Source organism: Azolla caroliniana, unplaced genomic scaffold (genome assembly GCF_043228905.1).
Source record: "Azolla caroliniana isolate FFs.n. ecotype wild unplaced genomic scaffold, voAzoCaro1.0.p SCAF_1, whole genome shotgun sequence".
Lineage (NCBI taxonomy): Eukaryota > Viridiplantae > Streptophyta > Polypodiopsida > Salviniales > Salviniaceae > Azolla > Azolla caroliniana.
Window position 1 is genome coordinate 29332503 of NW_028230436.1, and position 13571 is coordinate 29346073.

General features: G+C 36.6%; 1 protein-coding gene and 1 non-coding gene across 2 annotated transcripts; one reads left to right on the forward strand and one right to left on the reverse strand.

Moving 5' to 3' along the window:
• The first annotated feature begins 302 nt into the window (after positions 1 to 302).
• Positions 303 to 3071, forward strand: LOC147869527 (pentatricopeptide repeat-containing protein DOT4, chloroplastic-like). The gene is made up of 3 exons (XM_087330485.1): positions 303 to 1695; positions 1831 to 2551; positions 2678 to 3071. The coding sequence occupies exons 1-2, from the start codon at positions 347 to 349 to the stop codon at positions 2306 to 2308; spliced, it is 1827 nt and encodes a 608-aa protein (XP_087186611.1). The 5' UTR covers positions 303 to 346; the 3' UTR covers positions 2309 to 2551; positions 2678 to 3071.
• Positions 3072 to 4499: 1428 nt separating this feature from the next.
• TRNAE-CUC (transfer RNA glutamic acid (anticodon CUC)) lies at positions 4500 to 4572 on the reverse strand. Its single transcript has one exon. It is a non-coding gene; the product is annotated as a tRNA-Glu (tRNA).
• Between the last annotated feature and the right edge of the window lie 8999 nt (positions 4573 to 13571).

Consider the following 13571-nt stretch of genomic DNA (forward strand, 5'->3'; position numbering starts at 1 on the left):
AAATACCATACATTTGTATTCATTATTTATTATAAGGTAAAAAAAAAAATTTGAGGTAAGAAAATTAAGGTAAAACGTGTAAAAAAATAACACAGGAATGTTTTGATAACACACATACGCATTCGCATTCGTATGAATAAGAATGTTTGCGAATGCATTCGAGTATATTACGTACTATGATTAGTTAGCGGGTTCCCTTAATGTGAACGCGCACTCAGTACTCACCCAATAGAAGATAGAAGGCGTACTATACTGCTACTAATTCCATTTCTGCTTACAGTAGTTACTCTTACATGGTCTTCATGAATTCTGCAGCTTCTCCCAGGGTTTTCCAAAGCTCAAGAGAATGATGGGCATTTACAAGACGCATCCCATCGTATGTTCAAATCAAAGTAATACTCTTAACCAAAACCCTGAATTGTTTTCATCAATTCTCCAATCCTGTGCTAAAAGCAAGGATTCGGAAGGAGCCCAAACCCTCCATTCCATCATCACCATGGGATGTGGGTACGAATGCACCTCCAAGATTGTCTGCCAATTCATCACTTCATATGCATCCTGTGGCCTCATCATTGATGCTCATAGAACCTTTCAAGGTTTAAGCGATCACTGCCTAAACCCTCACATATGGAATGCCATCATCTCAGCTCATGCTGAGCATGGTGAATCGGAACAAGCAATCTCGCTCTACGAGCAAACTAGGCCTCGGAATGTCACTTCGAACCCCTCTACTTTTGTGGCCCTCTTTAAGGCCTGTGCTCGATCTGATCGTCTCTCAGAAGCTCGATTGCTTCACTCGGACCTTGAAAAAGATGGGTTTGAAATTGACCTCCGCACAGGTAACACATTGGTGGATATGTATTGCAAATGCAATAGTTTGCATGATGCAAGGCGTGTGTTTGATCACCTCCGAACCCGAAACATAGTCTCCTGGAACACGATGCTCACTGGATACGTACAACATGGACTCAATGGAGATGCACTAGAGATAGTCCAGAAAATGTATGAACAAAGATTGGTTCCAAGTAATATCACGTTGATCTGCCAACTGAAACTCTATACTAGCATGAAGGATCTGAATCAAGGTCAATCAGTTCATGTTCAAGTATATAAACTAGGCATTGAATCAGACATTGTTCTCGGGAACTCACTACTGAATATGTATGTGAAGTGTAAAGAACTCGAGGCTGCCAATCTCGTCTTTGATAGGCTACAAACACAGAATGTAGTGGCATGGTCTGGAATGATACAAGGATATGCTGAGAATGGACATGGTGAAGAAGCCATCAAGTTGTTCATCAAGATGTGGAAGAGGGGGATCAATCCTGATGAAATCATGTTTGTATGCATTCTAAAGGCATGTGCTAGCATACGGGCTCTTGAACAAGGTAACCTTATATACATTGAAGTCCTCAAGCAGAACATTACATTGAATGTATTCATTGGAAGCATCCTTGTCGTAATGTATACTAAGTGTGGGAGAATCCCGGATGCTCGCAGGGTGTTCGACAAGTTGCCGGTTCGGAATGTTGTGTCTTGGTCGTCGATTATCGAAGCCTATGCAGAGGAAGGGCAAGGAGAAGAAGCTCTAAAACTATTCAAAGGAATGCATGAACAGAGTGCAAAACCCAACCGGATCACATTTTTATGTGTTATTAAAGCATGTTCAAGCATATCAGCATTGGACCAAGGCATGTGTGTTCACGGATGTGCAATTGAACATAGCTTTGAATCTGATTTACTCATCGGAAATATCTTGGTTGATATGTATGCAAAATGTGGTAGTCTCTCTGATGCGGTTTCATTGTTTAACATGTTGGATTCAGGCAGCTTAGAGTCTTTATCTGCATTGATATCTGGATATGCTAATCATGGGCATCTGGAGATGGCAAAACATTATTTCCAAAAACTTTGGAATGAAGGCATCGAATCTGATATAATTGCATTTTTGAGCCTCATTTATGCCTGTAGCCATTCTGGTTTACTTCAAGAGGGGTGTTTCTATTTCCGATGCATGATAGAAGAATTTGCACTACTACCCACGATGGAGCATTATGCATGTGTGATCGATATGTTTGGTCGAGCAGGTCTTCTAAATGAGGCAGAGGATGTGATCGGCAAAATGCCATTTGCACCGGACTCAGTGGTTTGGAAAGCATTGCTAAGCTCCTGCGTAAGGCATACGAATGTTAATGTAGGAACGCGAGCATTTAATTCTCTTCTTAAGTTCGATTGTGAGCATGCCGCGGGGTATGTGCTTATGTCCAACATTCATGTAGCTAACACTATCTTATCAGAGGATGCATAAATCGTGGAGGGGAGTCTTAAAATGCCACAATATTATGACCTAATTTTATCGAGCTGGAAAAAGGATATAACACCATTTACTACAAAGCCATGAATAGTATGCAAAAGAAGAACTGATTGTCGCATGTTACACTGGAGCGTTATGTTGCTGGTTATGTGAGAAGAAGAAAAAAGAGTGAAACAACACAATCGAAGGGGATATGACACTACCAATATTCTATCCTTGGTAGCATGTGAAAAGTAGGTAAGAGACCACATTGACTGGGGCTTTACACAGAACATTTGCTCTAATTAAACAAAATAGAGAATATTTTGAATGTTCAGGTTACCCATACCAGAACAACTGATATGGAATCTCACTTTTTTGCAGTGATTTCAGCAACCAAGGATGTGGTTCAAATGATGCAAGGTGATGTATTGATACTTGAGATAATCCGAGGCAGTGAGACACGATGGTTGTCAAATTTGCCTGTCTCAAAGAAAAAAGAAAATCAACATTCTTTTTTTCCATATTGATCCATAAATACAAAAAATTAGGGATTAAAAAAACCATACAGAAGCAATCGAACTCAAAGAACTTCTCCTAAAAATTAGAAAGACCTTGTTTATTCACTTATACAGATAGAGGAAGGATATGTCACAACATTTCGGCACATCCCAAAATGCGAGGGAGTTTTACAAACATTTTGCCGAAGAAATTGTCATTAGATTGAGGGAGATTTGGCAAAAGGAAATGCTACTTTTGCATTTTCATTTGGAGTAAATGATTAATGAACACCATCAATATCATTGTCAAAGAATGCTTTTCATTCTTGTTTTGATGTTTTTTACGATTTGTATGGCTTTCTTGCATTCAGCCACTTGTTGAAGGTGTCTCGGTGAAATATGGCATGGTTGAATCTTATTTTCTCTTATATCAAAACTTTTTATGTAAGCAATCATACCAATGTTTTGTGCTTGACTTTATTCTAACAATTATCTAGACATGTTGATAATTTTGTTAACAGTTGCTCCTCAATGTTACTCTACAACACTCCATAGATGAGAAACTGTTATATTTCCATAATGGAGTAGTTCAAGGTGGAAAGTATGAAAGAAGCTATACAAGCTTACTCATGGAAGACAATAGAAACTGTTATATTTCCATAATGGAGTCGTTCAAGGTGGAAAGTATGAAAGAAGCTATACAAGCTTACTCATGGAAGACAATAGAAACTGTTATATTTCCATAATGGAGTCGTTCAAGGTGGAAAGTATGAAAGAAGCTATACAAGCTTACTCATGGAAGACAATATTAAGAGATTACAAATGATATCAAGAAGGTTGCAATATTGAACATGAAGAATCTCTGTATAGAAGTTAAAAAGAGGATTGAAACAAGATTAAAAGATATAATGCTAAATGATCGTACACATTGTGCCAGTACAAATGCCTTTATATTGTTAGGTCACTATTGGGTTTTGAGGATGAAAGAAAACCAATTCTCTTGTTCTCTCCTCTCTCGACGCAATCAAGTCAATGAATAAATCAGCATCTTCTTGTCTCCTTAAGAGGTAAAACATTGTCTTAGATAATATATTTCATGCCCCTTGTGCACAAAATGAAATTATCCTAAATAGGTATACAACCCTTTTCAGTTTACCACAAAGTCATTATGAATGAAGATGTTACTTTGAAGTATGAGATTTGAGTTCTAGCATCTGATTCTTTAAGTATTAGAATGTGATAGTATGGTAATGTCGAAATTTTTGGTTTGTGAATGAAAAATATCAAAAAATCCGAGTGGAATATTTATAAACCATTGAGCAACTTGTGTTCAAGGTAGAAAGTCATTTCTTGATCTCTATCAAATTCTTAGGCCTGGTCCAATCTTGTCTCTCTTGCATACATATACCTACGTTTCTATGATATGCTTTCACTTTGCTCATGTCCACCATAGCTCTAAGACAATAGTTTATTAGTACTTTCTCTTTTAAAAGGGAAATTCTAATGTTTTATTGTTTTCAATCATTAGAATTTAGGATGCCTCTTCATTCTTTATATTGTGGAATATATGAAAATTTCAATGCTTATTTTTTAGGAGCAAACTGCCATGGTGCAACATAGTTGTCAATAAATGCTTCGCCAAAATTATATCATTTTATAGCATATACAATCTAGGCACAGAAAAAATGAAAAAGCGAAGCATAAGTTTCCGTTGCCGGGACTTGAACCCGGGTCTCTCGGGTGAGAGCCGAGTATCCTAACCAACTAGACTACAACGGAGCTATCCAATTGCTTTAGATAGTCTATTTATATACAAAAATTTTCGAGTTGCAAAAATTTGCCAATCCAACAATGATGCATATTTGTGGAAGGCATACATATTGTGCCAAGTTCTTATTTACAAATGAATTCCTTCATTTGGTGAAAACTCCCTATGGAATACCTAACACTTGGACTCTCTTATGCATCTATTGGTCTCAATATAAAGCAAGAATGTCTATTGATCGTATCTAACCTTATCTCATTACCAATATGAGTAGTAATGCTGGTAGAGCCCTTACACTACTTCACACTCAATCTCACAAGTTAGGTATTGAAGTTGCATCATGGTATCAAAATGTAACGAATTTGAAAACATGTAAAGTATGCAATGAAGGCATGGTAGAGGATGAATGTCACTTGCTCTTCACATGCTCGACATATAGTGCAATTCGTTCAAGATATGCTGACATACTAAGAGGGAGTGATAACTTAAGTGCCATACTTAAGACACCACCAAGAAGGTTGAGCTCATATGTGTATGTTTACTAACACATAGAGACTTTGTGCTTCAACGTATGAATACCCCTTCTTAGGAAGGAGACATATATCAAGAACACATGTATACTCTGGTTTCCATAGGTCAAAATTGGCCTCTTTATGGACGATAAAAATTCTAATTCTAATTCTAATTCCTCAATGTCTTTCCATTGGCAAACATTTCAATTCGACTTTTTTTCTCATCTATTACTTAAATCTCTCATCTTGATCCACATCACATTTATCAATCCAAACACTTCTAATTTGCTTCATCCAACTATGGCTATCGTGCTTCTCGATTGCTTCCTGAAAATCACTTTATGAAGCAAATGTATAGGAGTTTTTGCATAGATATATAGATATCATAAATAGATGCTCACATTTTAAGTAAAAGATCGATGTTATGATATACTAAAAGGCCAACTCCAAGCACCACCATCTAATACATGAATGTTCCCATGGTAAACAAACCATTGATGTCACGTTCATTAAAAGAGAATAGGAATCCCCCATTAGCCATATTGCTAAAATTCAAGGAGCATTCCAACCAACTTGACCAAGCCCATTTCTTACATATTATTTACATACATGACAAAGTCATTCTAAAAAATGTACGCAAATTGGTCTCCAAACATCACAAACTATTATATTAATCTAACATCTCAAACATACATTGTATCATAAACATATAAAGTTAAACTTGGTCATTGAATATAACTTAACTCACAACTAACATGGCATAGTCATATTTAAAAATATATGGCAATTTGACAAAACATATGTCAAGCTCAAGAGTGGTCAACACATTTGAATATTGTCAATGGTTGTAACTTGTGAATATATCTAGGAGTCTTCAGAGAGCATTCACGATCTCATTGTAGATATACCTACCATCACATCACACATATGAGTATTATGTTAATGAGAAATACAAAAAAATCCAAATATATATAACTTGAATTGCGTATTATCCTAAGAGTCAGTGGACAAGGTACACTTTGTGTTGTTGACTTAATGTGTTGTTGTATGACAGGAACTTGGTGGTAATCGGCGAGATGGTTGATGTGGAAAGAGGAACCATATTTGTTGAGTTGACAGTATAATGTATTGGATCGCCTTCTTCCAATTTCTAATGTATAGGAAGTTGGTGGTAATCGGCGAGATAGGTGATGTGGAAAGAGGAAGCATATTTGTTAATTTGACAATATAGTGTATATGGATCGTTTACAAATCTTCAATAGACAAGAGCAAGTTGAAGAAGTATTGAAAGGTTCATAACTATGACCTGCGAGGGCTTGTTTCCGAATATAAGTACTTTGGTTGTTGTCTATGAATATGATACCATGCATTGTGTCTAAGGAATAGCTTACAGTTAGTGGATTGTTTACTCTATTTTGGATTTGTTTCCTCAACTAGTGTCTTTCACAAGACGGGGTCGGGGGAAAAACTTTGTATGTTGTAGATGTTATGACACTTTTTATACAACTAACGGAAGGATATTTGTTTTGGAAAAGAAAGAGAGAGTCAGTGGACAAGGCCAAGTGACCTTTTAGGCTCTAAATTTGAGGGATTTCGATGATTTAACAGGTATGATTAATTTAAACCTATAAATAATAACATATTGAAAGCCCAAGGTTTCCATACATATAAAAATTGCACATAATAAAAAGTGAATTTCAACATGTATCATACGCACGGTTTGATATTACAAAGAAAACCATTTGTGAAACTAAACCTAATTGCAATGTTGGCTGTCATGATTAGTAAAGATTAAACACAATTTTTAGTGTATTTGTAAACATATATTGTACAACAACGATAAACACCATTAATTAATAAAACAAGGAACAATGCGGAGACAAAATAAACTTTACTAGATGGTTTATAGTAATGGAAAACACATAGGATGTTTGTCTTGTATCTTCTAGGGAAAAACACCCTTCGTGAAGCTTAGGGGTAACGAAGGACAAATATGAGCAGCAAATCTCAATAAAATCTAGATAATGAAGTGACAAGATATTTCAACTTGTAAACTAGTAGGCTATAAAGCCACCCTACATTCAGAATTGTAATTGTGTAAGTTTGTCATGAAAGCATAGCTAGTTTGCGATAAGATGCAAATAATGCCAAAATATAACTTTTTATTTGTATTGTTGTGAAAAACACTTGAATATGGGAGTTTATTATGCATGGAGTATATATGGTCATATCAAACCATGCTCCATGACTTTATCAACATTATAAGGATTCATATGCGTGTATATGCACCCTTACGATGTACGAAAAGACCTAGTTGACATATATTCTCTACATGGACCCTTCAATAGTACATACCGAAATGGTTTCCATGGCAAATCGGGATTGCCATAATATGTTTAAAGGTAGTCGCAAAAATGATGAAATTGTGTTATAAATTTAAAATTATAACAATAACTAAGAAGATAACAAGGAACTACAAATATATATGACTTGATCTAAGGGGTCTATCTCCTCATGCATCGTGGAACCTTAGAACATATGATAGCTTTCGTCATAATTGTTTATAAAGGGAAGTTCAAACTTCTTTTTCTACAAGAATTGGCCTAGGATCATAGTATGAACCATACGTACCATACTTTTGGATTAACTATTTATTATGAGGTAAATAAACCTAAAAAAATGGAAAAAAACAAAAAAAACCTTAAAAAAATGGAAAAAAACACACAAGAATGTTTGAATAACATTTGCATTCGTTTTCCAATGTAGGAAAACAAATTTATGCTAGACGAACACGAATTTTACGTACTATGCCCAGGATTCTCAACAATCGTCATATATACCGTTTTTATCATCAAATAAAGGAACCACTATGTCCATTAATAGCCCACCTTTGCATATCATGTTATATACCAATCATGGAATATATGTTGTGACCTCATGCATGTGCCCACTTGGAGATTCATACTTTATTTACATTGTTGCACCATACTATATAACAAGACTAGCTTAATCCGCATACCATTATCACATTATAACCACTACGGTCAAGACCTAGAAGGAGCATTTGGTTTGAATAAGATAACGTGGGGGGTAAGTACAACCACAAATATCTAATGCGCCAATTGTTTTTAATAGTATGTGCATGATACGACAAACAAAGATTTTTTTGAGGAACGTAGAATGATTTCGACACAATCTGGTTCTCCGATCCGGCTCTCGAATCAAACTCACTTATCCGGCTCTTGGCTTGTTCAACCGATCCGGCCCACGTTGATCTTGCCCGCTCAACACTCCCCGTCAAGCTCAACTTGAGGTCGGTCCGTCATGTTAGTATCCACTAGCCCTTTTCTCCGGCTCCTCCTGTCGTTTTCACGTCTCTAATGTAGTTGAGCATCTGATCGTGCACATAGGATGCGAGGTAGTACAACACTATGGTTGCTCCTCGTTCCCATGTCGAGAAGTCCTTGTGTGCCGGCTCTGATGCTACCTCATTCACTCCTACGTACCTCTAGTAGTCGTGTCCCAATAGGTAATGGTGCATCTTGTACGACTAAGATGCGTAGTTGCTCCGGTCGAGCTTTTCTGTAAGAAGGGAGCTTGCCATGCTTCTTGTCACAGACATGACAAGAGTCATGTCAAGATTCAAACTCTTCACCTCTTGTATGTAGTCAAGTGTTTTGTTCTAACCAACACATCCAAATACATAATCATGTTATGCATCTATTAGTAGATTATCTCTTCCAAGTTTTGGGAGTTTTTAGAAGCTTCTGCATGAAAATGAGTCTATGCATAGAACTACATGTAGAGCCCACAAACATGTATAAATACTTGTAATCTCCTTGGTCCCTTTAAAGGGGTTCAACACCAGTTATTGACACATCAATCTATTGTTCTTGTTTTGCCCCATCTTGTCTCCTTGATCTTTATCTCTGTCTTCATGCTCTTGTTTCATTCCTAGCTTCTTAAGTTCCACGCTCTTAGCCCCATCATCCGTGCTCCGTCCAAGTCCACGGTTGGTGTGTCTATGACACTTTTGTCCATTCTTTCCTTCTTTCTTTCTGTTCTTTACCGGAAGCAAGGTCTTGGTTTGTCTAAGCTCTTTCTGTCGCCAATAGAGGATTCTCAACCCTCGCGCTTTGCTACCATGTAAAAGTTGACGTGCAGAAGCGTATAGACACAACCAACATTGTCAGATAGCAACGGAAAGTATATGCAGGTTTAATGGAAAGCTTGAAACACACAAAGAGTACGTGGGAGAGACAAAGAGAGCAGAACACACAAAACTATATTAAAAATACTCAATAGACTCTATACATCAAATGTGTTCAGAAAGCACATTTATACAAGTACTTCAATGCTCCTACTGAGCCACTGACACTAACTCATAGGCACATAAGTGCTGTCACAAACACACCAACCATGGACCACGACGAAGAACGGATGACACGAGGCTATGACTGATAAAGCTACGAATGTGGAACTCGATGTGATGAGGCTAGAAACTCGGGAAATTGAGAGCGACGAGATGAGGAACTTATGCCGCTAGGAACAATACAAGAGCATAAAGACAGAGATGTATAAATCAAGGTGAGAAGATGGTGCTAAATACGAATACTAGATTGATGTGTAAGTAACTAGCATTGAATCCCTTGAAAGGAATCAAGGAAGCTACAAGTATTTATACATGTTTGTGGGCTACATGTAGTTCCATGCATCGACCCATTTTCATGCAGAAGCTTCTAAAAACTCCTAGAAGTTGGAATAGATAATCTACTAATAATCTACTAAGTTATAGATGACATGACCATGTATTTGGATGTGTTGGTTAAAACATAACACTTGACTATATACAAGAAGTGAAGAATTCGAATCTTGACATGATTGTTGTCATGTTCGTGACAACTACTTAGTAGACTAGGAGCGTAGGCCTCCAACGGCCTACCGGTTCGCACATGGGTCTGGCTCCCGAACACGACTCACCGATCTGACTCTCAAGTCCGGATCTCCGATCCAGGCGCTTTGATCAGGCTCTCGGCTTGTTCAGTCAATCCGGCCCACGTTGAGCTTGCTTGCTCAACAATATTCAAATAAGATTGTTTAGTCAATCCGACCCACGTTGAGCTTGCTTGCTCAACAATATTCAAATAAGATATCATTGGAGCTGAGAGTGGGAAGAAGATAGGGAGTTTGCTCTAACGACAAAGGTGTTGTCGGCAGAAAGGCTAAAAGCACATCGGAGTTGGATCGAACTGGTGAAGCCCCATTTGAAGTGAATTGGGAGTTTGTTAAGATTCGAGAATAGATCCTTTTCGGATGGGTTGAATTCAGGATTGAGGTGTGTGTTGGATTAGATGACTCTAATCTGAACACCGTATGGAGTCTGGCTAAGTATCTAAAAAGGTCAAATACGTAAATAGGTTTTGTAACGATCGTATTTAGGCCAGTCATGTAAATAGCCCGAAAGTTATCTTAGCATAAAGATAACTAGGGCAAACTGTTTGAGGCGTAGTTGAGTAGCTTGTTGTGTGTAACTGTGTATTGTGTGTGTGAGGTCGTTGCCTCCATAGCTAAACAGACGAAGTGAGAGAGAGAGGACGAGAACATCTCTATTGTAACTGCCTATTGGTGAAGGAAGTGAACTCAGGTTGGTGCCTGTTTTGTTCGTTGCTTGTGGGCACTCGTGGTTTTTACCCTATTTGGGGTTTTCCACGTTAACATCTTCTGCACATTTATTTCGGTTTCCTCTCTGTTTTGCTTGTGTTCCTGTTTCCACATTTGAACTCGATTGTGGCCGAGATCTCGTTTTTGCATCACATCCAAGAAACCCTTTATCAAAATTTGGTGATATGGTGTGATCACATAAATTAATGTCATACATTGTCACACAGTTTTTGGAGTTCAACTCATAACTATTTTGTTTTACTCGAATCTTAAATTTGATCACGTACATTAAAAACTGGGATGAATAAACCAATATCATTAAAAAATGATCGATAACACATTTATGAGATTGATGCATTAGTGTAAGATTAATTGTTGGATTCGACTAACAACATGATATGCTCAAAGAAGGCAATATCACACAGAATTGTGATGGGTCCCTCTTGATTGAACCCGAATTCTTCATTAGCCTTCCCTTATAAAATTGCAAACAAAGGATGGCCAATCATATTTGCCTTTAAAAGAAATCGTCTCTTTTCTTCGCCCACATACAAAGCAATATAGACTCGAGGTGTTTTGTTGAAACTCTTCTTCCAACTAGTATCGATATCAATCATGTTTGACGGACGCCTTAACGGTGACATGAAATAGGATAATGATTTTGATAATGAATTGAGGGTGACCTCGGTAAATATTCAATATTATTATCATCATCATCCTTATTATCATTATTATTATTATTATTATTATTAGAAGTGAACAATGGGTCGTGTCGTTCCAGATAATCTAATTCATTGAAAGCTTCATTATTGGAGAGATAAGGATGCACGAATCTAGCACACTTGGGTAACACTATAGTAGAGCACATCAATGGTTGCATGCTCTTAAATATCCCCCACCGATTCGTCACCGTTTGTGAGTATACTTTGAATGCCCCTAGTATAGAGGGGTAGAAAAGAAGAAGAATATTGACGTCTCTAAAGAGGTTAATTTGGCTTGTGAACCCAAAACAATATATAGATTGTATAACTTGGTTTAGAAATAAAATTGAAGAAACACGAGAGAGAGAGAGAGAGAGAGAGAGAGAGAGAGAGAGATGGTGATTAATAAACATGCGAGCAACCAATAGCTCACCATGGCAATGTTGATCAAAATGAAATAATACTATATTCATAATGATTTGAGATTAAATTTATATGAATGAAATGATATAATGGTTTAATTAATGGTTTTTTATTGATTTAATTAATTTAACTTAAAGATTTATTTAATTTAATGGTTCAATTAAAGTTTCTTTTATTGATTTATTAAAGTTGATGAAAGATTTATTTATTTTTTCAATGAAACCTGCACCTTAGTATATTACTTGAAAACTGTACACACAAAATACAGAAGGAGATAGTTTATGGAAAAGTTAAAATCTAACCGAACCATTTAATCACAAATTTAAACATAACCTTTTGAGCCAAATCAATTAAGTAATTAAATAACCATTAAATCAAATAAGCATGTAAGTTAAATTACTAAAATCATTAAACAAGAAAACATTAATTAAACCATAAGGAAATAAAAAATTTAACCAAAAACTGAGAAACTCGTGTTTTAGAACCAAACCGCTTAATAATAGTTGAACTAAACCAAACATTTTAATTATATTGGAACTAATAAACCCTTAAACCATAACTTAACGATTCGGTTCGGTTTGAGTTGAAGTTGGGCCATAGCTACCATCAACAAAGAAGACATTTTGATTTGACTCATCTTGCAAAATATGTTGACGAAGAAAAAGGTAAAGATTATGCTAGACTTGGGTTTCCTAGAGTTGTATTAGTCCAAAGTGGTTAATGCGAGTGGCCATGTGTAAATTGGAGAATCATGTGAGAGCTATAGAATGGTGTACATTGTACATAAGGTTCACATAAAACTACATACATGGAACTAATGGCCATAATTGACCATCCTTAAATGGTGTATACATGGAACTAATAGGTGAAGTGGTACATCACGTTGAACATTAGCTTTGATATACCACTTCGTTGTGATGAGGTCATGTTTGAGGTGTATTAGTCCAAAGTGCTTAATGCAAGTGGCCATATGTAAATTGGAGAATCATGTGAGAGCTATAGAATGGTGTACATTGTACATAAGGTTCACATAAAACTACATACATGGAACCAATAGCCATAATTGACCATCCTTAAATAGTGTATACATGGAACTAATAGGTGAAGTGGTACATCACGTTGAACATTAGCTTTGATATACCACTTCATTGTGATGAGGTAATGTTTGAGGTAAAAAATTATGGCCGACAATGTCTTTGCTCCTCCCGCTTCCATATGCTTGCCCATTTCCTTGACAACGTCAAAACATTGCAATTGTTTTAGTGCTCGAGAATTGTTCTGAACACTCATATGTATGTCTCAATCAAGGCAAAAACACTAGGTTTTTGGAAAATATTTGTGCACGACAATGAGATAATTATACGTTGGCTTTTACAAAAATTTGGCAAATATGTTTGTGGATGTGAAGATATACAAACAAGTGGAGTGTATAAGATAAGAGAGGTGAAGAGGTGGTGAGTGGATGACTGAGTGAAGAGATTTGAGCATATGGACAAGTGGATGGGGAGTTGGAAGAGCAAAACAACACAAATCAAAGTAGACGAAAGAACTTAGATCACACATGCTACACATGAATGTTGATCACAAATGCTACAAGTGCCCAACAACCAGGATTTGATTGCATGAATTAAACTTTTTGCTAGAAAATGCCAAATGCATGTTTTCTATTGTTTCTGACACCTTTCTAAAATCTACAAAATGATATGACACAACGTT